At 39.2% G+C, this 24014-nt stretch overlaps 1 protein-coding gene across 1 annotated transcript; it reads right to left on the bottom strand.

Moving 5' to 3' along the window:
- Positions 1–1206: 1206 nt before the first annotated feature.
- On the bottom strand, positions 1207–22181 carry LOC140229046 (sodium-dependent glucose transporter 1A-like). Its single transcript, XM_072309308.1, has 4 exons — positions 22081–22181; positions 6234–6399; positions 5263–5548; positions 1207–3683 (listed from the first exon to the last, which is right to left on the bottom strand). The coding sequence occupies exons 2-4, from the start codon at positions 6393–6395 to the stop codon at positions 1909–1911; spliced, it is 2223 nt and encodes a 740-aa protein (XP_072165409.1). The 5' UTR covers positions 6396–6399; positions 22081–22181; the 3' UTR covers positions 1207–1908.
- Positions 22182–24014: the final 1833 nt, after the last annotated feature.

A 24014-nucleotide genomic window follows, 5' to 3' on the forward strand; every position in this document is an offset into this window, starting at 1 on the left:
TGAATATGGCAAGCAAATGGGTTATACCTAATCATTGTTTAATTTCAATAGCAAAAGTTGAAATTTGTAGATGATAATGTTTATTCTTACATGTTAACACTTGTTTAAGTTGAACATGTATTTTTGACCTACTGTAGATGAAATATTGACACACAACAATAATTTGTTAAAATGCAAGGGGAAAAAAATGGGTGCACATTACTGGCACTTCATATTCCAGGCGTTCGTGAAATCATGCATAATTTTAAGAACAACTTTATGAAACAGGGCCCTGATGAACCTCAATCAAGAAATCACAGTCCATTGTTACAAAAATCTGTCTTCATATTTCGTCATACCCCACACAGAATATAATGTAGAATATATTTCCTGTTGTGGACCTTTACATCAGAAAATACCTGCAATCCCACTCAATCTGTTGGAGCATGGTACGGTAAATAACAAAACACACACACACACACACACACAAAGAAAAAAACACTGACAAACTTCCAATGTTTTCCCACTCATCTCAGAATTGTTTGAATGAATTTAAAATCAACACAAAACTTACTTGGATTGAAAACTCAATTCCTGATATAATCTGATGAAACACTATCCATCCTAATAAAGAAATGATCAAACTGTGAAACATTTATCACATATTCATGAGTGCACCAACAAGTTGTCGGCCTTACACTGGTTTTCAACAATTAATCAGATAAATCAAATATATCAGAACAGATTTTTGTGAGCTTTAACACTGTGGTTAGTTGTCTATCTGTCATCCTCTGTGAGGATATACACTTCTTGTAATAAGATAATTCTGAGCGAATAGTTTTTCTTTCATGCATTCCTGTGACACTGAATATGTTGGCTGTAACAGCAATACAACAGAAAAGCTGTCATACAAAACATTTTTACGCTCTTGATGTAAAACTATCATTGCACTTGTTTAAATATATTTTACAAAAAAACTCATCAAGGAACACAGGAAAAAGCTGCTGCTTGCTAAACCAATTACACATTGATCTTCTTAACACTTTATATTTTCAAATACAGAATTGTCAATACTTTATTTGCAATTTCTCTCATTTTACAAAATGGGACTCATTTGATTCTATTTGTATTTGTAGCTATCAATGAAGGTCACTTGTTAAAATAAAACAAATACTGTTAGATAAAAAACAAACAAACATGATTTGATAATGCATGTATGGTAAAGCACATACAATGTAATGATGCATCATTTTATCACGACTTGTATGACTCATACAATGAATGATTGATTAAAACACTAGAAAATATCTGATCTCTCATGTACAAAGATTGACAAGGAACACAAAGGCAAAATAAAAAGGAGCAAAACACAATATTTCAACAGCATGTATTAGTATGCAAGTAATTAGCATCTAGAACACACAAACAAAAATAGACACTTGTTTTCTTGTACGTGGAAAGCCCATATCACTGACTTTATTAGTAAAAACTCATAACTCAAAAAAAAAAAAAATGGCACATATTAACAGTTTCATGTAAAACTCATTCACTTTTTTCCCCATAAGCGACTGTAATAAACCTCAGCTCGTGGCATACAGGAAATACTGTCAACTTGGAAAAGTTATTTATAAATGTGTATGCCAACTTAATGCAAACACTACACAAATATCTGACATGTGCTTCACAACTACAAAAAGTAACAGTGTAAAGACAGGAGGAATGGCCGCTGTGACAGAGGCACCAACAGACAGCTGTACCCCTGAAGCAGTCGCCCAGATCGGAGCACACTGCATGGGGGATGCACACCCCTTACATGAAGACTTCTTGAAACTCAACTTGAACTTGAACAACTTGAAAATCAACTTGAACTTGAACAACTTGAAACTCTGGATCACTGCACTGACGGCGAGATGGTGTCTCTACCTTCACTCACTCCTTGTGGTTCTTTGGCTTGAGCTTGTGTGGTATCAGAGTGCTGCCCATCTGTTTACTGGGCTTCCCGTTGATGCCGTTGATCGACATATCTTCCATCGGTATCGCCGTCTTGATGTCATGGTAGATCTTGACGGCATGGTTCTCCCTGGCGGGGACAGACTCCTTCTCCTGACCCGTGTCCGCTGCGAGGTGGATCACATAAACAAAGATTGCTGCACAGAGGAGAGTGATGGCGAGCATGATGTACATGAGAAACATGTAGCCTTTGTCTGATATCCACGTGAACAATGAACTGATCAAGAGGGGTACCACCATCTCGCCCAGTGCGCTGCCAACGACCAGGAAGGATGCCGCATTTCCCGTCACCCGAGTGTACGTCTGCAGCCAGGCGATGCCACTCGGGAAAAGCGATGCCATGGAGAGACCCAGCAGGCTGGTTCCTGTCCAGAGGACCGTTTCGTTGCTGTCCCCTGCAAGTGACAGTGCCACGCAGGCCGCCACAGCCCCTACCAGATCAAAGATGATCATCCGGAGTGGTGAGACGACACTGGCCAGGCAGATGGCTAGTCCACGCCCTAAAGTGAACGTCCCCCAGAACACTGACACCACAAGGGCGGCACGGTCTTGGCTGAACTCGAGGCTGCTCTGAACAGCAAAGGTTGCCACAAAGCCACCATAGCTGACCTCGGCACCAACGTACAGGAAGTAAAACAGAAACAAGAGGGACATTACGCGTAGGTGAAAGGTGCACTTTTTGGTGTCATCTCCATCCTCCAAGTGGTCAGTCCCACTGTGACGGGGCTCACCCTTGGGTGTGGTGCAGAGAAAGTAGAAAAACAGTATTGAGGTGAGGAGGACAAACACTCCTATGATAAGGTAAGGCATCATGAAACGCTCTACTTGTGTTTGAAATCCTTCACTCATCATCAGTGTCACACCCGATGTTGTTCTTGATGTGGACTTTGTGGATGGGGACTTCGGCGTTGTGGATGGGGATTTTGTTGTTTTGGATGGGGATTTTGCTGTTTTGGATGAGGATTTCATTGCTGTGGATGGTGATTTTTTTGATGTGGATGGCGATTTCATCGCTGTGGATGGCGATATCTTCGCCGTGGATGCCGATTTTTGCGCCGTGGATGGCGATTTCGTCGTTGCTGAAGGAGAGACTTCAGTATTTGCGTTCGGATCTGCTTTGTCCATACTGTCTGGTTTCTCCTGCTTTGCAGTAGTTTTACTTTTTGGGGCAGTTGTAGTTGGACTTTTTGATGGGCTGGGTGGGGCTGGTACATGTGGGGACTCTGTAGGTGTGGGCCCTGCAGGCGCAGACACTGCACTTTTGTCTGCACTACGGTGGGTAGTCGGAGAGACTGCAGTTGTGGTAGTTGTACTCATGGTGTTTGTGGTAGGCTTTGAGTTAGTGGTATGAGGCTTCTCTTTATCTTTGTTTGACTTGTCTTCCCTACGTACACGAGATTGTCTGATTTCTGACAGTCTCACAGCTGTGTCCTCTTCCCTGTAAAAAGGACTCTCCTCATGGAAATCTCTAACGCCCATCAATAGCACCTGGGGGTCTACCTGTAGCAGCCTGCGGCTTCCAAGGTTAGACGGAGCCACAGTGACCACGGTGGAATTGGAAGAGACATCAGCCAGGAAAGGGGCAGTCAAGAGAGGGGCCAAGAAGGCGCCAAAGGCGAAACTGAAGTGCAGTGCTTGAAGCATTGGCGCAGATCCCTTTTTCCCCCACATCCGAAGACAGAGCAAGTTAGCACCTGAGCATTACAGAGACAGACAGACAAGAAGAGAATTAAAAAAAACAAAAACAACAACAACAAATGAAAATGTTGTTGGCTTGAAAATGATAGGATTTGAGTTCAGGCACATATTTTGACAAATATATAACAATGAGGGCTAGAATTCCGCCCTGATATAAAACAAACAAGCAAACAAACAGACATTAGCTTTAACACACATTTTACGTTTAGATTTGCTAAACTCCTGACATAGCACCAGAAATATGGTAAATGTACAGTTGCAAACTCAAATGTTTGCAAACTCGAATGCTTGAGTTAACAAGCAAAATAAACTTAGTCCAGACGTACGTCGACTACATTATGGTAAATGCACAACTCAAAATTGTAAAGATAAAATATGTCTCAGAGTAAGCAGTTCATACATGAACAAGGTTGCTTTTTGAACTTGGTAAAGACAAGAACACAAACGACTTTAAGTCTCTTTCTTTGTAGGCAAACATATCTACTCTACTATGTAACTAATTTTCCCATTATGCCAGGACAGTGTGTTCATGCCCTAAACTGATGAACTGACATCATCTCAGTAACAATTTAATCATAGGGGTGGTGGCAAATACTGAAAAAGTGGGAATTTTCGCGGTGTTGAAATTTTTCGTGCATTTTGCGCAACTAGAAGCAAGCACGAAAATAAAAGCACGCAAATATTTTAGCGTGCCATATGTTCCAGTACTTGATATCTCGATTCTCTGGAATTAAAAACATGCGAAAGTCTTCTTATACGGTCAAGTGCAAAAAGTTAGTTGTGCGAAAATATCCACTTTTACAGTAGGCACTATTATGCAACACCTGAAAAAAAAACAACTAGCAATCCAAATTCATTGACTGCTCACCACATGAAATGCGGATAAAAGTACCATTGCATGTTGTAGCTGTTGTGCCATGAAATTTGTTCGAGCAAAATTAGATAGCGCAAAGCTGACATCACCAATTTACCCTGACTAACACTTTAAACTCATGATCAACTCTGAGCTTGTACAACATGGCATGTCTCTGGTGTCACAGCAAACATACTTTTGCCGTACACACTCAATCAGTTACAAGCGCATATTTAGTCACTCATTTTACTGTGTCGCATATGACTGACTGACTACTGTGCCAGCTATTCACCTTTCACAGAATTATGGTTGCCATTTCCTTACTAAATTCAAGAATTGGAATGGACCCCATCATTTGAAATCAAAAGTGTTGAATAAAATGAAGAGTGTATGGTTTTTACTTGGACAAAGGAACAAGATTTTGCCCACTGTGAAATACAATGTGCACTATTTATCTCGTTAAATAGAATGTGATATCTTGTATCATCACACTCAAAGACATTCACTATTTGTATACTGTACGACAAAAGTTATTGGATGAGAATAGAAGAATAGTTAAAACATTAATGGATATTAGTAAATAATAGACAACTACATCTGCTTGAACAACCCATAAGAATTCAAAAATTTTTCAGTGTGCTACAATCATCTTGAATTACTCGGTAAAAGGACTGTGCTGTGACTTCAGCAGAACATTTTTTGTTTTGTTTTGTTTTGTTTACCTGTGTCTAAGACCCCCATGCTAACACCTGCGGTGCTCATAAAAATTGCGAAGAACAGGAGAGAGTTCACAAAAGGCGTGAGGAAGAATCCGCCGCCGCACAGGAAGAGCGTAAGGCCGATGAGGAAGAGGGGATTGAAGCGGTCATAGAACATCCCGCCCAGCACCGCCCCGCACAGGTAGCCAAAGCTTCTGCCTGTGAATACCAGTGACGCCTTTGGGAGGATAGTTTCGAAGTGTTCCTTCAAGCTGAGCAGAGTAGGCCCAAGCACTGCAACGCACAGACCCTGTTTGTCGCCAATGGCACAAAAGAGAAACACACCTTGTAGATTTTATGCATAAAATGCCAGCTATAATATATTGTGTTCTCACTTCCTGTATGGATCATCAAGAGAGGTATCAACCCTAGTTTTACTGGAAGATTATCTGACCCTTGAATGGTGTGACTTGCACTGATAAGTGAAGGACCTTCATTTGCGGAGTTTGATTGCAAAACAGGGTAAGAGCCATCTTTGAACTATCCAACATTGAAGTTAGTTCATTATCAGATAGAGCATATCAAAACTTTCCATTGGTACCTAACTTGTTACATAACAAGGAATATTCTTGAAGTTATGCTTAAAACAATCCCATATTTTCCTATTATTTTCTGGGGGGGGGGGGGTTGTGTTTTTTTAAGCAGCTTTAATCACAAATACTTCATATGAACAAGAATGGAGCTAACTCATAATGAAAATCTTCATTTGTACACAACAGATGAATACCTGAGACACTGTGGACTACTACCAACATCCTGATGAATCCTCCTTTCTAGTTTGTGTGTCTTCTGTTTGGTAAACCTACATGTACAACTGTACATGTTATAAGACTTGCAGATAAATCTGCAAAGTTGGAAGGAGGGGGGGGGGGGGGGGTGAAGGGGGAGGGAAGAATTGGTTTTGGGGGAAATGAGAGGGGGCAAATGGAGCTTACCAGGCCCACAAATGCCAAGCAGAGTGCCAGGGTCTTCCTCAGCTTCCTCTTGTCCGTTGTTCCATTCAGCACGTCATTGACGTTCTTCACCCGCCTGCCACCAATCAGAGTTCTGCCTATGTGGTTGTCATACAGCACATCCTCGTCGTCAGAGTCAGCCATGGTGCTGGGTAGATAGAAGACAGAAGAAATAAAGAATGAAGATATCAGAAGAGTCTGTGGAATCTATCTTGGGGCCTTTTTAGGCGTACCAAGTTTGCCTTATATACATAATTTGAAACATGATCACAAACATGATCGCAGTTGCGAAAGTACGATTCAAATCATCATTCATTCACACCGCAGAAATTATTACGTCGCGGATTTTGTTATTTTGCATTTCAGAGCGAGGAGGGGAGGTTTGGCTTCTTGCCAAATCTTCTTGCTCAATCTCAAAATTGTTTGCATCCTAGACAACCTCCCTTTAACCAAATAAGCATCATGTGACCCATCACTGTGTTACCCTGAAAGTTGTCAAAACTTTTTATTATAGCAGATATTACAGTTCTTTGCCTAAATTAATTTTCATTCGCTGCTCATGGTAAATTAAAAAACCACTATTAGCACAGGCCTGTTATTTACATATGCCAGTCAGTGAATATGTGCATTGAAGCATAAGGCTCATCGGTAACAGCGGTAACTATAGGATTCATCAGCATACCACCCCCCCCCCCTTTTCATGCTTATAGTTTGTTGCTTCCACGTTCTGTAGTCTGGGTCTTCCATCGCTTGTTACCTCCACCAAGGAAGGAGGTTATTTTCTCATTGGCACTGGTTGGTTTGTCTGTCTGTCTGTGTGCAAAATGTGTGGTGAATGGATTTAAATGAAACTTGCTGGAAAAGTTGATAATTTTTATGTATTTGTGAAGGAATTTTGATCCTTTGGCAGATGAGGTCAAGAATTTTGGAGCTCTACTGCGCATAGTTGAGGTTTCCATACACGCTTTAAAGCGCTTGCTCTGCTCGGGCGAGGCGCTGCTTAGCTGGAAGCTGATGATGTAAACAAAAGGCTTCTATATTGGGAAATAAGGCGATTTTCAGCATGTGTGTATGGGTGGAAATGAGCTGCTTCATCAGACGTCTACGCTCTCTGCGTGCTTTTCTAACTGACTTTGTTGTGTCTCATTTTCTTTTGTGATACATCATTCAGAAATCCACATCTCCATCACTTCTCCCTCTTATCTCTGCGATTTTCCAACCTTCTCCTTCCCCCTCTCCTTAACTTACTTTGATCAAAAAAGGAAAAAGAAAAAGAAGATTGTCCCAAAATATGACTGTTTTGGGGGTTGGAAATTCATGCTTTGCTTTGGTTTGTTTTATTTGTGTGTTTTGATTGTTTGTTTGGTTTTGGTTGCTGGTTTTTGTTTTTGTTTTTGTTTGGGGTTTTTTTGGGGGGAAGGGGTGTTGTTCGGCATGAGAAGAAGTGACCCAGGAGTCTTACGCTCACCTGAGTATCACAAGTTCACCTTCCACGCATTCTTGCAGTCTACTACCTGAAAACATCACAAACTTGGGGGAGGGAGTGGGGGCAGGTTTTAGGGCATCTATGGTGCCCATATTCCATATCACACTGGCAAAATTACCTGTCAAGTACTGTGTTTAGAAAATCTAACTATGCAGGTTAAAAAGAAAAACAAATAATAAATGTAAAAATCCCCTCCCCCCCCCCTTCGATCCCCACCCAACCTCTGGATTTAACCTTGAAGGTGCATTCACACTACTGTATATATTTATTCACAGCATCTCCAGTTCTAAACAGCATTTTCCTTTTTTTTTTCCATTGTTTGAAATAGGTGGTTCTGTGGTCCTTGTTTTCAGTACATAAATTATCACCCTTGTGATTATAATACACTGGTTTGGTGATAAATTTGACCATTTTTAGCTCACCTGAGCCTTGCTAAAAAGCTTATCAAATCGGGGTATGTGATCATGGGTGGGAGAAAGGCTGAGGGGTGAATCTCACGTCTAATGCGTGAGACTTGGTGAGTCTGACAAAGCTCCGAGTAGCAAGTTTGTACATTTTCAAAGGAGTCTGAGCTGACGGCAGGATCCATGAGAATTGTGGACAAACTTGTATCAACAGTATAACAATTGCTATGACATCGCACAATCATCAAAAGCACATATCTAATCACAGAAGCAAGAGAAATCATTCATCTTTTATAAATACCAATATCAAATGTTCCATGAGGGCAGTACATGTGTACATGTAATTCACATGGCAGACTGAGGGTACTTGTAACTACAGTGTGCGGTGTGTGTACTGTGTGTTCTTTTTTTTTTTCCTTTTTTTGTGAGAGTCCAAAGTCCACTGTTTATAGCCAAGAACACGTAATTACTTACAACGTACTTACACATTTCAGTCCTATGAACGGTATTTCATCATTGATAAAATAAGAAACAGCGACCTACTGACATAACATAACACCCAACTACCTCCCATCCCCCCCCCCAAAAAAAACAACCAAACAAACAAACAAGATCACAGAACTTTAGACTGTTTCAATCAAAACACATCAAATGGTTATACTTCTAATGATGTTCATTGTGTTTCTGACTCACGACAGATTTTGTTGATTTTATGTTCTTGATTGGTTGAATCAGAATAAATTCAACTAATGTATGCAGCCTCAAAATACACGGTACCGAAACTGCTCTATAGCGCTAAACCAGCCCAGAATGCTAAACTGTCATCTTTTGGTACATACACAGTGTGTACAAGCATGAACTGTTAACTCTTTCATGAGGCGACCAATGCTATCATAATGCAAACATAATAGATGGCAGCACCTAATGCAACACTGCTCACTGGCACTGGTTCGACGGTCCAGGACCAGTGAAAATCACTGACGGGCCAGTAACTTTTCAGGAATGGACCAGTAAAAAATGGAAAAACTGGGTAGGCCTACCTATTGCTCCGATTGACAGGTCGGTCCAGTAGAAAAAAATGGGTTAGTGTCCAGCCCTGCCTAATGTGAAGTTGCTAGCACGATAACGATCAACAAATTAAAATTCCATTTTGTATTAATCCATTCCGTATAAGAAATATATAGACTGGTTTGATTTTGGCCATTTTTTACAATATTATTGGCCCTCAGGATCTCAACGCCAAGCCAAGAACCTAAATAATGCCATGAAAAGCAGTCAAAATTTGTACATACACACTGTAAGGGACACTTGCACACCACTGTTCTTCTATGGGTGGGCAGTCAATATTTACAATATTATTGGCCCTCAGGATCTCAACGCCAAGCCAAGAACCTAAATAATGCCATGAAAGGCAGTCAAAATTTGTACATAAGGGACACTTGCACACCACCGTTCTTCTATGGGTGGGCAGTCAATATTTACAATATTATTGTCCCTCAGGATCTCAACGCCAAGCCAAGAACCTAAATAATGCCATGAAAGGCAGTCAAAATTTGTACATAAGGGACACTTGCACACCACTGTTCTTCTATGGGTGGAACATTCATGGGAATGTTTCCCCCACAGGAGGACATTTTCATGTACATGTATGTACCAGTAATCAAACAGCACGTGAGGGATTGAGGGCACGACAGAATTAGGGTAATAGGCCGGCAAAATTTAGATAATATTGAAAAGCAGAAAGTATAGAGAGTTTGGTAGCGGTTGGCAATTGTGAGAGAATGGTTACCATAGAATATTGGCATTCAAGTCAAATGACTGCATTCCTAATAACAACACACATCATTTCAAAACCCAAACAGCTGATACCCGGTAATAACTACCGGTACTGATAACTGCTGTCTTGAATCAATACCAAATGTTCTTACCTCGAGGATTCAAATGAGAAGTTTGAAAGGGCAATACTGTACAATATGTATCTAGTCAAGCTCACATTGATTTTGTCATGGGACTCACAACCTCCCTACATGTATACCACATTTCCAAGCCTTAACATGTACAGTCTGTACACTATATGTAGATGGATCATACTAGCCTCCAATACCAGCTATCAGAATAATGCCTACATGTACAGGCTTGTAGATGTATTTACGTATAGTACAGCTGAAGCATTACACGTACACATGCACAGAGTGCAGGATGCGTGGAATCTTGAACCTATAGTCCAGATTGGGTTCTCTTCAACGATTGGCATGTCAATAAGCACTGTAACAAATCATAAAACAGTGACACATAGTGGGATCAATGCCAAAAACATCTGCCTGGCTGACTTCACCACAAAACGCCCATAAAAGTCTATAGAGTAGACACAAAATTCAAATCAAAATTCAAATCCAGTGCATGAATAAACTCTCCAGCATACATGTACAAGTAGGTTCAATGTACCGTAACCTACACGCACAGACTTTGTACAGTAAATGTACTTCCAAAATATTTCAATCTTGTACAAATTAAGTACCGGTATACATACAAAGGAAAAGACAGAACAAATGGTTTTCACTTGAGCAAAGTACAAAGCAGGTCACAAGTCGATGATGGAAAAGCCATGATTGAATATCACTTCAAAGCACGTGGCAGAAAACTCAACAGGATATACCCAGTCTCTATTACAATGAATCATGTGATCATGTGGGTTGTTTTCACTGGGAAAGAGCACGACATGGCTTTAATGTTGTGCATTTTGAAAATTCCCACAATCTCATTTAAATTATCACATCATAAGATCCATAGGTTCTGAATACGTCAAATGTTTTGCAAGGTTTTTATTTTCATGAATTTCGCGAGTCAGGTGCTACATGTATTTGTGAAATTAACGACACGCGAAAATAATGACCGTGATCCCGATATGAATGTGACGCACACATACATGTATACATTTCTCCATTCAGTACAGTACTCCATGATAGCAAATTTAACCACTCATGAAATTGTTGGGAACTCCCGATTCGCGAAAATTTAGACTCCCATATATGGCGTATACAGTATACTCTGATCTCATTTACATTCGGCTAACTCTCTTGGGCTGGGGAGAAGCATTCTCTTTAAATAGTGATGTTCCTTTTCATTTTATTCTTATTTTCCTGTGTTTTTCACATCTTGCACCACACTCACAAATTAAGAAAAAAAAATGTAAAGCCAGATATGGAAGAACCTATGAAATGTGGTAATTTAAACAGGAGGCAACGCTTCAAAATTAGTGTGGCACGGCTGAGGTCTGAAAAAGAGCCCCGCCAAATTCATTTCCCCTACGATTCACTGATTTCACAAGGCCCTAGGGTTTCCTAGCACCAGGCAACATTTTAACAGCAATCAGTGATGTGTATAAGACAAGCAATGGCCAGCCATAGACAATGAGCGACTAAGAGCTGTACGATCAAGAATGGCAGAACTCATGTCTGTCACATGTTTACACACATATAAAGGGAAGTGAGTCTATTGGATACATCGTATGTAATTTGCAGCATATGGATGAACTTGCCAGAGTTTGCCAAGATCAGATAAAGTAGCCTCAGGTCAAGGCATGAATGAGTCATTTCTTAATGTCTCTTTCTGGCAGCTGTACAGATTCATGTAAAATGTTTTTGTGCATCGTTATCAACATTTTGTACAATACGTACTTCTGGTTCCAGTGTGATACGAAGTACATGTAGTCAAATTATGTGATTTAATACCATTGCACAGAAAATGAGGGTACAACATGAGGTTTTCTTCTTCAGATATTAGTCTCCTTAAAGGGATTGTACAGTTTTGGTTGAGACCTAATTTCAGGTTTCTAACATTTTTTCGTGAAATAATGAGAAACCTCTTATGAAATATGAAAGAGCATGTAATTCTGTGAGGAATTCAACATTTATTTGATGAAAATTGGTTTTGAAATGGCTGAGATATCCAAAAAAAGAGCGATTCTAATAAAGTGTGGAACCCACACTTTATTATGATCGCTTCGTTTTACTTCGTTTTTGGATGTTTCAGTCATTTCAAACCCGATTTCATCAAATAAACTTTGAATTCCTCCTAAAATGGTATGCTCTGTACTATATCATGAGTGTTTTCTTGGTATCTCGCAAAAAGTTAAAAGCCCAATTCTCATCTCCACCATTACTCTAACATCCCTTTAAAGTACACTGTAGGCCTACCAGTTACCGGAAATAATTTAGTTCTTTGTACACTCATTCAGTTTTCACAAACAATGTTATCCTATGTCAAAGCTGAAGTTTAAACTAAACATTATATAGTAAAATCAAATATACACAGAAGCAGATGGCCGAAGTTTTATCCAAATCACACGCATGAAAAGAAAGTTTTAAAGTGTCATGTGTTGTCTTGACTGAGCAGCAATAAAATGAACTTAACATGCAACTCAGATGAAGTGATGACATCATCACACAATAACAACAACGATAATAATAATAGTGATAATATCAATAATAATAATAATAATAATAATAATAATAATAATAATAATAATAATAATAATAATAATAATAATAATAAATAATGATTTTTTTTTTTCTTAACCGCAAATTGCAAAAGCATCTATAGTGGCACAACTCTCCTTTGGTTTGTCCATGATAATTTTGCCACTTCAACAACTTTCAATCTGCTGGATGTCGCAAATGCTACATGTCATTTTAAAAACAATGATTCGACATGATGTATACATGTACAGCTTTTTACCTTAATAGTGACTGAATTCTTTTTTTTTCAAGTAATGTAAGTACACAAACAGAAACAGATGCCACTTTCTCGTCCACAGTTTTACGGACAAGGTGGCCCACGCATATACATGTACTACTGTGTTTATAAGACACCATCGTCATCATGGGACCATGCTCATTTACGACAGAAGAGTGCTCGTTTTATGACCACACTGTTTACATGTATGCTACCATGCACGGTGCGCTACACTTGTCTGTACTGACATGTTATACCGGTACCCCACCAAGAGCATGCTGAGACCCATGCATACAAAATGTACATACCTGGTACTGCAGAATTTTCACACTGTTATACTGTACGTGTAGCTCCCTGTTTGAGGATGCTATGCTAGGATACGAATATTTCAAAGCCCCTGCAACTGATAATTTAATTTGATAATTTAATAGTATTTTATATAACGTCTGAAGAGATCCTTTTCATTTGACTGGTTGTTTGACAATTTATCATTCGGCCCATTTCCCTATGACGTCATCATCCGTGCAATAGTGGCTCCATTTACCATGCAATTTTGGATCCATACGATTTGCTCCATTGCACGCTCGCTGAGAGGCCGGCACCAAAGAAAAGACAGGAAAGTGCACGCTAATCCTGTACAAAACAAATGGACAGTGCGCAGTCCTCAAGCATATTACGCACATCACCTGAGATGCGCTGTCTTTGAAGTTGTTGCTGTTATTAATGAAGCATCTTTGATTGTTTTTAGATCATGTCATTGCCAAATTTTTACCTCCACGAAATAATCCTTATTACTTTAAAATCTCGTTCTTCAAAATAATCCCCTTAATCAAAAAAAAAAAAGCTACGACTATAACTTTTAAATCTTTCTAAGATAATAAAAATACCACTACCTTTGGAAAGGAATGATGTTTCTAGGCGTACTGAGTTTGTACTTAGCTCTCTTTTTTATCGTCATGTAGGGTAGCCATTTGTTTTGTTCCCATTATTAACACGCGCCTTCCTATCTTCCTCTACTCTACTATCTTTGCCAGCACACTTGCGTTTGCAGCGTGTGTATGCGACAACGCGCTAGCGTACATTGTAAAAGCGCTCAGTGAGCACTATCTCAAGATCTCATCAGATTTTCTCTTGTTTCTAAATTAATAAAACATCAATTGACAAGGATCTACTTTGGGTGTTATATAAAACAAATAATAAATGTTTTTCATTCGTGTAATGGCCAGAATATTTCATTCGGAGAAAGAAGAAATGTATGGATGAATGTATGAAATGTATGAATGGATCATTTCATCTTTCACCTCATGAAATATTCTGTCCATTACACTCATTAACATTCATTATTTGTATAATAATGACTTACAGTGTATATTGTACCAAATCCACTCAGCAGAGTGTTAAAGGCGCATACACATTATAATAACTCCAGTCACTGGATACATGTAGGCCTACAGAAAATGCCTAGTGGATATACGTAATTTGCATTCATCATCAGAGTCTAAAACATCCACCCTCTGCAAACTGATGCATTTTGACAGGCAAGAACATGCAGTCTTCCTGCTGTAAATAAGGAGGAATTCATCCAACCAAATGTTACCAACAAAACTTTTGACTTTATAAGCAATGGAACAAAGGCAATAGAGCCTTCTAGACACACTTTGGTGGAATATATTCTTTCAACAGAGCATCAATAATGATGTAATTCTACCAATGAGGAAACAAGTGAGTACGGGCCACAAAGATCAGCACATACTGCATCTATTTCATACATGCAGTCCAAACTATGTCACATGTGGAGAAAAAAAAAAAGAATGAAAGTGAAAGTGCTTTTTTGGTTGGTAGCTGGAAATTTGGGGCTGACTCAGAGCACATGACAAAGCGGAACTGAATATTACAGAGGGTCTATCTTTCCATGTTTTTATATCGTTGAAGGGAAAATTCTGTTAACACACACAGAAATGCATTTAAACAGAATGTATTTCAATATGGAGATGGGAAAAAAGAGAGAAAGAGAGTAGATGCCTAACCAACTGCAACCACATAAGTTTGACATTTATAACTCATTACATCCAAAATGGAATTACATCTGTACACTAAACTGTGCATACTGTATAACATCATCTGCAGATCTATGAATGCTACAAAATGGACACTAGAGTAGCTTTGCTACTTACTTTCCTCAGCATTCAATACACAGGCACACCCTCTTGGAAAGTCCAATTCCCACCTTACAATGTAGCAGTGCCATCATCAATCACAACATACTGCTACATATAAAGATGCATACTTTATCAAAGCCTGTGCACACTATGGCAACTTCTTTTCTCCATGCAAAACAAAATAATGCCATGCATGGTATAGGAACACTCAGTATCAGTTTTCCATCCTCGTACAGCTGTATTCTTTGCCATCCCACTTTATACCTGCACAAGTCATGCACCAGCTGCCAGTACCAACCTGGAACTTCATTAGGCATTACCGCCTGCATATAATGTACAAAGTGTATTACACAAATTGGGGAACAGTGCATTGAATCTACATCTTTGTATCATTCGAAGAACAGGCTGAAGTGGATTGCCATTTGCGCTGCTGCACACTGGCACTGGCCGATGGTTCCTGACCAGTGAAAATCACTGTTAGACCAGTAACTTTCTCAAGAATGGAAAAGTAAAAAATGGTTAAACTGGGAACCTACTATGGGTTAGTGTGGAGTCCTGATTTAAATGGCAGGCACTAATAGCCTCAATGTCAAATTGCAAATATAACATCTCGCAAAAATGTTTGTGAGCTCCTAATTTGCGAAAATAATCAGCCTTGTACTTGTACTTATTGTACAAGGCTCTTCTCAGGCTGATGCAAGTGGAAAATGGTGCATTTGTTGAGATTAATTAAGCTGATCAATGGAAACTGGGGAATCATATTGCATGCAATATGCCAATTTAGAAAGTGTTTTTTTCTTTGACCCCTCAATGTGAGGTACCAGGACAAAGTACTTTGTCATTTTCTGCAGCTCATGAATACGGTTCCATTTAAAAGTGCATGTGGGCAGAGGTGGAAAAAAAAAGTCTTTGAATTTTAGTTGCAGTAAAACTCCATACTAATGTGACATTATACGTGCACATATGCTATGTGCAATTATCAGTAGATTCGTCACGTTATGAATTGCTCAATTCTTTTTTTTTTTTTAGCATTAAAATATTTCATTGATAAATATATCTAATAGTGACATATTGCCAAACAGTAAAAAAATATGAAAATACTTTGTAACATCCTGACTTGCAAGGGGCCAGACTTGACTTGCATTCATGGTATTTTCTGGTTCCTATTCATTCACGTTTTCCATGCGACTGCATGTTTGTAAACATGTACGATGATTATTGGACATAAATTCATTTATTCATTCACATGTATGGAACTGAAACACACACAGGTGTAGTAAAGCAAATTGTCTGTTGACAATCCCACTGAAACATAATGTACAAGTGTACAATGCTCAAAATTTAATCGACTTGAACATTTGGACAAAACCCACAAGGAACAAAGCTCAATTTTAATATTTGTCCACAGTTCTATATATTTTGTATATCAGCCAATTCTGCATTTTTGAGTTAAACATAATTTGCAACTTTATGAGGATATCGCAGTAACTGGTCACATCTCACTCAATGTAATTGTATGCCAGAGAACTCTTTACACATATTTATAGCATTGGATTTGTGATACAGGATCCAAGACCCCGTTTACAGTGCGAGGCTTGGCCGTGGCCGAGCCGCGGCTGAGCCCTCCTTCATTTCAATGTAAACGCGCAAAAGGCCAAATGCGAGGCCAAAATTGGCCGCGCATTTGGCCACGCTCTGAAGGTGGTCTCGGCCGCGGCCGAGCCCGGCCTCTTCTTGGTGTAAACGCAAACTGGGCCAAATGCGCGGCCAATTTTAGTCTGGCTTCCAGACCCTCTGCCCGTACTATTTCGCTATTCATGATATTAACCCCCTCAACGTCGAAAACTAGTATAGTTTAAGATGGTTTTGTCCTGCAAAGGATTTTTCCTACGGCAAAGACCTTTGCCCGAACGGCAACTTCGTCTCCACGGAATCATGTTGGCAAAGGGTCTGAAAACCAGGCTATACCAAATTGCGTTTGTTTACAAGCAGAGCGCAACTACGACAAAATATTGAAAGGTTTGAATTAAAAGCGCGGCCGAGCCCGGCAGTGTAAACGGACAAAATTGCGGGGCTCGGCCACGACCGAGCCCAGCCCCGTACTATAAACGGGGTCCAAGTCTATGTCCCCTTTAATTGTTAGCTGAGAAACAGAAGGGCATTATTGTATTGTATTTTGGGGGGGGGGGCAAGGGATACTGAGTTGTCTGGTATCACATTGCTATCAAATTATAGATCTCCTCTACATTAAGGTGTCAAATATTTTTAATTACTTTAATTTTCAGTAAAATTCTAAAAATCAAAATCAAAAGGGTGCTCTAGCTTACTCAATATTTGGAAAATACTTATAAATCTACCCATTTTTAATTATATACACTTTTTATTTCATGAAAATTGATTGCTCCGTTTTCATTTACACTCATACTTTTAATAGAAGGTGATAGTGTCCTGGTTCCCAGCTAATAATAATTGTGCACACTCAACCGAGACAACTCCAATTTTGAGTGCTAATGGTGTGGCAGGGTAAAGTCCTTGTACAAAGTGAAGGCAGCTGTGCATCAGTTTAATGCCTATTTGTACTGGTACATGTACACGTATGTAGTCACCGTGCTATGTCAAGAATGAAATATATAGCTTGAAGCAAAGTGAACCTTCAAGTTTATTTCACACGATAACAGTTCAAGCCGAGTCATTTTCTCAGCATAAAGCATAATACAGGAGCGTGAGTTACCACTGGAAAAAAAAATAGTCACATAAGCTCACATATTTCTGTGCAGATGTAGAAAACAATGAAAATAACCTGAAAATCACAAACAACAAAAAAGCTCAATTCTCACATCCCTGATAATATTGTAGTTGTGTGAATTCTCACATCCCTGATAATTTAAGCTTTTGTGACCGCAAACACGACAATTACGCAGAAAATATCAGACATGTACAGGACTATGTACATGTACATGTACATACATAAACAATGCAAGATACATAAAGGGGAAACAGCCTATAAAAATACAAATGTAGTTTGGAAGACTACGGGTATCCTTACAATGTATATTTAGGGAAGAAAAATGCCCGCTGTTTAAACACACACATAAAGACAAACAAACCACTATTGAACTCTCATGATCAGGAATATTTACAGGGCTCGATAACAGCAGTAAATCAATAAGGTCATGTGCGTGATATTTTCAGACACTTCAGTGCTGCAGATTCAATACACACGTAATTGATAACAGTGTATGCAATCAATATACAAGGTTGTATTTAACATATCACAGAGTGTGACAAAAGGGCACAAGCTCGTACTATCAGCTTCTCTGAGAAGAAATTGTGATTATTTTTAAGGGCTACGAGAAACAGAAAAACATGGTATGACCAAGTTTTGTCTAGTTCTCTCAGTTAGGCCTACATGTTCACCGTGAATGTAACACCGGTGGATGAGAACGAAATCAAACAAACAGGATGGTAGAGCTGAAATCAGCGTTAAAACTTTTCATCTCAATACACACTAATGACTATTTACCTCCGGAATTTTCAGCTGCCAGTGTTACAGCTTCCAACAACAGACTGGTAGCCCATCTTTTAATCATGTACAGTAATGGACAATAAGCAGGTCATAGACTTTCAAAAAAAAAAAAAAATTATTTTCATTGTGCGATATTTATAAAGGTGGAAACGACACTGATCCTCTGTAGGTATCTTTCATTGTTTTGTACACACATTTCAATGCATCCAAACTGATCTGATTTGATGTAAAGATGTCTGCAATTCAGCCTGTGGGCTGCCATGGATGATTTTGACCTTTCAATCAAACCCCAAGGTATCTCCCCCCCCCCCCCCCACACACACACACACGAGGAAGCTTCTGAGTTGTTAGAATTAATAATAATAATAATTATAATTATAATTATAATAATAACAACAATAATAATAATATAATAATAATAATAATAATAATAACAATCATAACAATCATAAGGTCTTATTTATCCAGGGTAGCCTCCCTCTTCAGTGTTGCCACTGCTCTACCAGAGGGCCCTGCCAATGTTATTACCCTAGCATTGCCAGGTACCCATTTATACACCTGGGTTGAGAGGGAGATTGTGGGTAAAAACAGCTTGTCCAAGGACGTAAGCACTGGGTGGGAATTGAACTCAGGTACTCCAATTGGGAGTTGGGATTCTTTTCCACTATGCTACAGTTCCACAACTGAAAATTCAATGACCTGGTGGATACCTTTGTTGAAATATTTGGGAAATTGTACAGCAAAGACAGGAATTCAGGGAAATTTTGAACAGCTACATTTGTACATTGTGGTATATGTCACCTTTGTTATTGTTTTGCCTGTGCATGGTATTTGTCACTTTCGCTATTGTTTTGCATACAGTGCGTCTTCACTATGAAGAAAGTCTTTGAAGACGGACGGAGCCAGGGATGGGATGGGGGGGGGGGAGGGAAGAAATTTTAGTAATTCTGAAATTGAAATTAAATGATTTGGTGCACAATTGTAACTGTAACATTTCATCTTTAAACCTTAATACAGCCCCCGCCACAACCATTATACATTATACAAGTAGTTTACATTAATTATATTCTGTAAGTAAACACTGTCTGTGCAAGGTGAGCAGGGTGCAATGTACAATTTATAATAAAAACAATCACTTACAATAAGTAGCCCCCAAACATGTACAAGACCTTGCACTATATGGTGTAAAGTTTTGAAAGTACAGTATTCATCGCATAATCGGGACAGGTTGGGAGTAGCAAACACGGCCCCTTTAAGCGGGGTGCCCGATTTCGCGATGAGCACTCACCATACACTAACGGCATAAGACATGTACATTTTGTAGTGCACACTCACACACACACACACATGCATACTGACGTACTGTACATGTACATGAATACACAACCACGCTACCCCTCGGCGCGACCCTCTAGCTGTCCCTGCATTCTCGCAATGATGTAGAGTAATCGCAACCAGGTTCTTCTTCTGTCGTCTCTCTTCGAACACAAAATATGTGGATTAAAAGCTAGCACTTTCTTAAACATTCGTAGAATTCTTGGACATGTAGGGCGTTCTGTATAAATACATATCCACAACCATGGGAAATGATTACCCAGAACTGATGTGGGAACGTCAATGAAAAGTCCTTCAATCATTCAATCATCACGGCTTGATTGTTTACTTGCCGCGATCACTGCACTGTACATGTGTTGTAGCGATCTGGCTCGCCATATATACACATGTACAGAAAAGCGAAGGCGGGCAGCGAGCTGAAATGTACGTGTACTGGATGGACGGAGGTCAAAACACACCAGTCGGAAGCTTGCTTTGTAAGTTTGATGTAAACGACAACTGATAGGGAATCTTTGAAATATTGTTGTGGTATTTTGGTAGATTTTTTTGTGTAAAATATCAACAAAATCAAAGATCGCTTGAAGAAAAATTGTCCCGTTTATCAGAGGTCCCCGTCCGATTATCCAGTGAAAATAACGTGCATTGGAAATGTTTCTGGGAAGCGTATGTCATTTAAGCAAGGTTCCCGATTATCAGATGCCCGATTATGCGATGAATACTGTACTACAGTGTAAGTATGCGTTTCCTCTACAGAGCTGAGGAACGGAATCTCCAGATGTGTCATGTGTTTCCTCAGACCTGTGTTATAATTCTGCAGGAAATAAGCCAGATACTGTATAATCTTTGAAAGTGTTTCTTTTTCGCAAAATTTCTGGCAACCTTTGACAAATAGCAGCTTTGCAGCACACGCACCACACAGTTTGATTTTTGCCTATTTTTGTTCATCACAATACAAAATGGACGAACTAGTGAATGTGATTTCCAATGAGAGAGGGAGAGAGAGAGAGAAAGGATTGTCCTGTATAGGTGCTATTACCACATTCTGAATACTACATTCTCATGCATGCAGCTGGCACAAATTCCATTTTAAGATTTTCTTTCAAGGAGAGTTTTAAGTGAATGAATTCTTTGTACATGTGTACAAAACGTACAAGGTACAAGTTATGGTCTATTGTATTTCTACAACACTGGACAAAATTTTCCGTAGTGCACATGTAATTGATGTGTGTCTACTACACTCATGGGAGACTGGCTACATGTACATGTATTTCAAGCACTCTTTAAACATTTTAATAGAATTTTTGAACAACAAATCTGTGTATTTAGTGCACAAACTGGCCTCTTCTTGCGTGCTGTAAGTTCATGTCATACTTTTGATGTCTAAAGATAGGTAATTTTTGCTGTATCATGTACCATACATAACAAAGGAATCGTTGAAGTTTTGACCCAATTTTGGCAAGAGTTCCTTTTGAGACAGCCACCCAAAAGTGGGTGCGTGCATGACGTGCATCCGTGCGTATCGCAAGCAATAGGCTAGGTACAGTTGTATACACTGGTATAGATCTGCACTGATTTAGTACTAGTGATTGGGGTGGCTGTCTCAAAAGGAAGTCTTTCCCAAATTTTATCTATGATGGATATTTTTGAAGATTTAAAGTTAGAAACCTATACATAATGTACCTCCTTGAAATTACTAGAAAACCATGCATAAGAAGCACAACTGACCTGTCAGTTGACTGTGAAGTGACATACATCAGCTACTTGTAGTTGTAGTGACCACTGTACTAGATATCTACCTAGAGTAGGACCTACTAGATATCTACTCTCATAAGTTCTACAAGTACATTGGCATGCATGCTATAATATAATTAATGAAAAATTGGGACTTCTCACGCATGGAACAGAATACATACCACAAGAATATTTAAAATTGTAAATGGTTACGAGTAGTTCACATTGCGGATTGGCATTGCGGCATCAACCGCGCGCTGTCGACCAGCCCGCCCCCTGGCCGGGTGGCGCATGTCCGCGTGCGTGTAGGCTGTTGCTGCAATACCGTGCCAATAGTGTGGTAAACAAATAGGCCCTAGATGATTCTAGTTACAACAATTCAGTCAGTGTTCTAGGCCTATAATTCTTCCACATGCTCGACTTAAGAAAGCAAGTTTTTACAAAATAAATTCACCTTCTTTTTAAGTTGATAGAGTGCAGGCAACAGAGATAAAGGTTTCTCAGTGAAGCAGTCCAGTAGTTCGAGATCACTCATCAGCAAAACAAAAAGAATAGAGCGCACGTAACGTACGTTTTACGTACACGTATCAGTATACGTACACAATACAGCTCTATGACGTACACGTGTATGTAGTACAGTACTTGAACTTCCCCTTTTGGTTCTACAAGTTGTATGTAAGTGGCATGGGATGATGCGATGGCGACCACTGATCTCATATGCTGCCCTCAACGCTTGAAGTGCTTGTGCGACAGGGGAATTACCCCGCTGGAGGCAACGTCAACGACAGCGTGATTTGTGAGGATATACTAGATAAGTACGCAAGGCCTAAAAATTGTACCTCATATCATTATTTAATATGGCTCAGTGAATTAACTTATACATTATGCCATAATCTCTTTCTACTTTCCATGACTACCGAGTCTGTCAAATTAGCCATGAATTTCACACCTTATGGATCAGTGGTCTTTCCAAACACGCTCACATAATTTTGCTGTCAAGCTTTCACTCACGCTTCGCAAAATAAAACAAAACAAAACCAAACAAAACAAAACAAAACAAAACACATGGGCGATCCGACCCTAAAAAGTCACATTTGGGACATTATTTTTGTTTGTGTGTTTGTTTGTTTCTTAATCAAAATACCGATCTAGCACGATTTACAAAGCTCCTTACAACTCGTCGGAGGGGGACACTCGAGAAATAATATACGCGGAGGCTGTGACTTTATCTTTACCTCAAGGCGGTTATTCAGCCCCAAAAGGCGAGCTCGAGGACTGGTATGGACTACTAATACTTTTGTAAGTCCATTCGTGAGATATCGTCTTCTCGCCACACTTCGGGTACAAGAAGGTGAGAAAGCGAGTTGCGAGATTTCGTCTTATCGACTTCTCGGGTTAGAGATTAGAAGGCAATGATGTAAAAGAACAAAATTTCATCGTCATTATTATCTCGACTAGCTTTCTAAGGACCCGAAATATAATAATAATAATAATGATAATAATAATAATAATAATAATAATAATAATAATAATAATAATAATAATAATAATAATGATAATAATAATAATAATAATAATAATAATAATAATGATAATAATAATAATAATAATAATAATAATAATAATAATAATAATAATAATAATTATCATTACTATTATTATTATTATTATTATCATTATTATATCAATAATAATAATACATGGTACTTATCATGCGCCAATTCCACATGACTAATGTGCTCAAGGCGCCAGAAGGAATTCCGTAAAGGGGGGGTTGCAAAATTAAAGGGGTGCATGCACCCCCTCCATTTTTCCTTTTATTTCTTTTGTTTTAACAAAAAATAAGGGGCGTCCGGTGCGCTACTGAAGAGGAATTCTCCTATCTCGCCTTCCTTTATATACTCGGTGAAATATATAGGTCTCTTCAGGGGCGTATCCAGGAAATCTGTAAAGGGGGGGGGGCGCAGCTAATATTTCTGGTGCCACTTCCGGGTTTCATTTCATTTGGTTTTTTTTTTTTTTTCTTTTGTTTTTAACGAAAAATAAAGGGGGCGTGCGCCGGTTGCGCCCCCTCTGGATCCGCTACTGCTCTTGTTGTTAGTCTCACTGCGTGCGCTTCTATACTCCTTGGTTCGTCTGACTGCTTATTTTTCATAATTACAATGTATGCTCTAGGGATTTGGATGAAAGTATAACGGCCTATGCCTGTCACTTGCAATAACAAAACACATCGTATTGAAATATCCGGAGAAGTTTCTTGCAGAAAAAAAAAAAAAAAAATGTATTTGAGGTTTGCATGCGCGCAATAAAATGCGTGCTCTAGTTTCTGCCAAGGTAAGACGACGCGCCGCGCAGCTGAGGGTTTATGACATAACAAAGGCTTCTATA

This window comes from Diadema setosum, chromosome 5 (assembly GCF_964275005.1).
Source record: "Diadema setosum chromosome 5, eeDiaSeto1, whole genome shotgun sequence".
Lineage (NCBI taxonomy): Eukaryota > Metazoa > Echinodermata > Echinoidea > Diadematoida > Diadematidae > Diadema > Diadema setosum.

What these genes read in the sequence shown, in the direction of transcription:
- LOC140229046 (XM_072309308.1), bottom strand. Translation starts at nt 6,395, where the DNA reads ATGGCTGACTCTGACGACGAGGATGTGCTGTATGACAACCACATAGGC. An exon ending in GCTTGGCATTTGTGGGCCTG is followed by an intron (nt 5,549 to 6,233) that starts GTAAGCTCCATT and finishes GGCGACAAACAG; the next exon opens with GGTCTGTGCGTTGCAGTGCT. An exon ending in CATGGGGGTCTTAGACACAG is followed by an intron (nt 3,684 to 5,262) that starts GTAAACAAAACA and finishes TGTAATGCTCAG; the next exon opens with GTGCTAACTTGCTCTGTCTT.